General features: G+C 41.7%; 1 protein-coding gene across 1 annotated transcript in view; it reads left to right on the plus strand.

The window, feature by feature from the left end:
- Window positions 1-3,532, plus strand: part of LOC307227301 (bifunctional protein GlmU-like) — a 7,087-nt gene extending 3,555 nt beyond the window's left edge. Inside the window, exons 3-4 of the mRNA XM_079996583.1 lie at window positions 974-1,165; window positions 3,247-3,532. Of these exons, the coding sequence (XP_079852709.1) occupies window positions 974-1,165; window positions 3,247-3,498 (444 nt within the window). The 3' untranslated portion in view covers window positions 3,499-3,532. The remainder of the gene's footprint in view (window positions 1-973; window positions 1,166-3,246) is intronic.
- Window positions 3,533-3,824: the final 292 nt, after the last annotated feature.

A 3,824-nucleotide genomic window follows, 5' to 3' on the forward strand; every position in this document is an offset into this window, starting at 1 on the left:
TCAGAGAAGACCTATCGCTGTATTGGCTGTACCAAAACCGCTGTTGATTTGTCATAAACGGATTGTCCAAACAGTGGTTTTTATTGTTAAAAAATATATTTTTACAAGTAATAAAATATATATTTATATTGATATATACAAAATGTCTCTTGTGAACTATTGATGGTGGCACGATCCACGGGGAACTCAGCTGGTGTTGTTGTCGCACGCTTTGATGGAACACGTTGTTCTGGAGAAGCGCCGCGGTCCAGTTAAGACCCGAGAACGTAAACAGGGTTCATCGCGATGAAACAGAACATTATGGATGATTTACATTTAGTTTTTTGATCTTCCGTACCACTTTCTTATTTTAAATGTGAAGCTCAAGCCCTGACAATGACTGCATAAGCCTGCACTGTATTTACCTTACATTATTGTGACTGACGGAATCGGGGGGGGGGGGGTTACTTTGCATCCTCCAGAGGCCAAATACAATTTTTATTTTTATTTATATATTTTTTTAAATGATTTTCTTTTATCATAGTCATCATATGGACTCTAAAAAATTGACCGTAGGTGTGAATGTGAGCATGCATGGTTGTTTGTCTCTGTATGTCGGCCCTGTGATGGCGACCTGTCCAGGGTGTACCCCGTCCCTCGCCCAATGACAGCTGGGATTGGCTCCAGCCCCCCCCCCCCCCCGTGTAGCCTACTTTTTCAACCAGTTTGGCCCCCACTACAGTAGACACTTGCATCCTAGATACAAAAGTGAGATATTTGGTGCGTGTGTACCACACAGCTCGAACTTTAATCTGATTTTCATATTATGCCTTTTAAACTGAAAGGCCTGGCCAGAGACCAGAGTCACAAACTTACTCAAATCAGAAGCCTTGTGTGAACTGCATCTGCTCCCTATTTACTGTGTGAATGTTTATCTGCGTTTATTTGTTGTAATTATGAGCAAATCATTCAAACCCAAACCGTGTCCTCTCAGTCGTCTGCAGGAATTGGTTCCGCGCTACGGGTCCATGCCGTGCGGTTTGGTCCAGGAGAGGAGCTGTTGAGCTGTCTGCTGGCGTTTGTGGAGGAGAGAGGCCTCAGAGCGGCGTTCATCATCACCTGCGTGGGCAGCGTTACCAAGGCAACGCTGAGGCTGGCAAATGCCACCGCAGAGAATACCAATGAGGTACTTGGAAGCGGCAGAACGTGGAGGCAGCCACCTCGGATCTGACAAGCCTGGAGCTGTTGTGGCGGATAAAAGGGAGATGATTGCACACGACTCATTAGCTGTGTGTGTGTGTGTGTGTGTGTGTGTGTGTGTGTGTGTGTGTGTGTGTGTGTGTGTGTGTGTGTGTGTGTGTGTGTGTGTGTGTGTGTGTGTGTGTGTGTGTGTGTGTGTGTGTGTGTGTGAACATCAGTCGATCTCCACACAAATGGGAGGGGGTTAAAACTGAGAAGACGTGCTAGCAGAGAGCAAACACACACACTCCTCTACCAACTATTTTGAGATTAGTCAGGGAATAATTTCTCAATATCTATTGCAGGATTCTTCTGTTTTGTTTGTCCGTCGTCACGCTGGCAGGTTGGTTCCTCCATTCGCCTCCCGTTTAAACGGACAGTTTTAACTCTATATCGGACAGCCCAGCCTCGTTATTTAATGATACATGTAAGTTGGTGTACATTAGTTAAGTGACACAGGTCAGCAATATAATGATGTGAAACTCAGTACATTGAAGTCAATTAGTGTTTGTATGCGCTCTAACCATGTGCTGCAAGCTGCGGTCACTCACAGGCTGGGCATCATTTAAAAGATGTTGGTGCTGTTTCTGAGCCACAACTTTGATTTTTTTGAAACTTTCAGATTTTTATACTGAAAATACTGAGTTACAAGTCAGATCTGCACAAATAGCAAGAACATTGGCAGAGGCAGACCTGCCAGCCTGTACACATTTTTTGTACCAACCACGCAATTTTTGGTCAAAATACGCAGGTACCAAATGTCAGCTGAATCTACGTATGCAAAAAAAAATCATTATTGTAAAGGAATTACTAACAATGACTACTGGCCATTCGATCAGTGTCAGATAAATAAGATTTTGTGCCGGTCAAATATACAGGTACTGTGCTCATGTACTCCTAAAGATTCTCCGATACTCAACGTAACTCCAACCCAATTCCAACATAATGTAATGTAGTTGACTCTCAAAAAAGAGAGCAAAAGAAAATAAATGTCGGGTGTTTAGAGAAACTTCAAGGTAAATGAAGATTGGATAAATAATTTATTGCCTGGCAAAATTCTAAAATTGTTCAGACTGCTGTCAATTGTTCAGATCCATCAATGCAGTGGAACGTCTGCTCTAGCTGTTCCTATTGCACGAGCTCTGCTCGTGAGGAAAGGTTCTACTCTTTTTTGAGACTCGTTTCTTGACGAGTCACGCAGTCAAAGTAGTCGTTTCCATTTGATTCAGTTGGTTTAATGCACAGAGAGCGAAGGAGGACTTCCAGTAAATGAGAGTGAGAAGAGTCGGACATTCCGAGTCGGGGTGTGTGTGTGTGTGTGTGTGTGTGTGTGTGTGTGTGTGTGTGTGTGTGTGTGTGTGTGTGTGTGTGTGTGTGTGTGTGTGTGTGTGTGTGTGTGTGTGTGTGTGTGTGTGTGTGTGTGTACAGTATATATATTTAACATATTTTCCCAATATGGGCAGGTCTGCCTTATTCTTAAAAATCACTTTTAACAATTTCAAGGTGCCACACTTTACACTCACACTGTACTCTTACTGCACAAATCTTTACATTCATTTTTTTGGCTTACTGACACTGAGAATAACCTCTTCGATATCAAAATTTGATGTTGAATGTGTGATAAAGTTGTACGAGCATACACAGGATAAATTACAAACAATAAAGACACAAAATACAAAACCCTACCTGTCACATAACGCCCAAAACACCACACGCTATGCATTTTGGGAAGAGGAAAATTGCCCATCATTCACTCATTTTGTCAACCACTATATGCCTCATTTGCCACTGTATGTGGAAAATGTTGTTTTTAAGGCTGCATTATATTGTTCATGTCACATTATGAATGATTGTTTCTGAAATATTTCTTGTGTGCAAATATCCTATAAAAGCCTGAATAGTCATCCCTAAAATTTCGTAAAATTATCAATATATAATACAAATTGTCACTATTTCTGAGCCCTTGATGAAATACCTGCTTAACATCAAACTAAATTGGGACTTAACTGGTGAACTTGTCTCCGTCAGGTGATCCAACTTAACGAGCAGTTCGAGATCCTTTCCCTGGTGGGTACACTGAACCAGGAAGCCCACCTCCATATCTGTCTAGCCGACAAGGCGGGCCGCACCGTGGGGGGACACGTGCTGGGGGGCCTGGAGGTGTTCACTACAGCTGAGGTGGTGGTGGGGGAGGCCGTGGACCTGCAGTTCACCAGGGAGATGGACCTCCGCACGGGCTTCCCTGAGCTACTGGTTCAGCCCCGTCTCCAGGCCGAATGAGCTTAAGCGAGGCACAGGATCTTAAAAATGATCTTTGAAAAAATGATTACAAAAAAAATAATAATAAAAAAAATTATATATATATATATATATATATATATTTATTTATTTTAAGAAAATAATCTTTATCATATACGTTATCATAAAAAATGCATAAATTATCTTGAAAAAATAATTGCTTTATGGTAAACAATTAAACAATAATTATATTAATATTTGGTCTGAGTCAGCTGAATCAGTAAACTTTATTTGCAGCGTCCGGCAGAGAGGTTGATTTAGATGACATTGAATTTGGAAAATTAAGGCTGCTGCATTTAAGAGGGTAA

This window comes from Zeus faber, assembly GCF_960531495.2.
Source record: "Zeus faber genome assembly, chromosome: 2".
Lineage (NCBI taxonomy): Eukaryota > Metazoa > Chordata > Actinopteri > Zeiformes > Zeidae > Zeus > Zeus faber.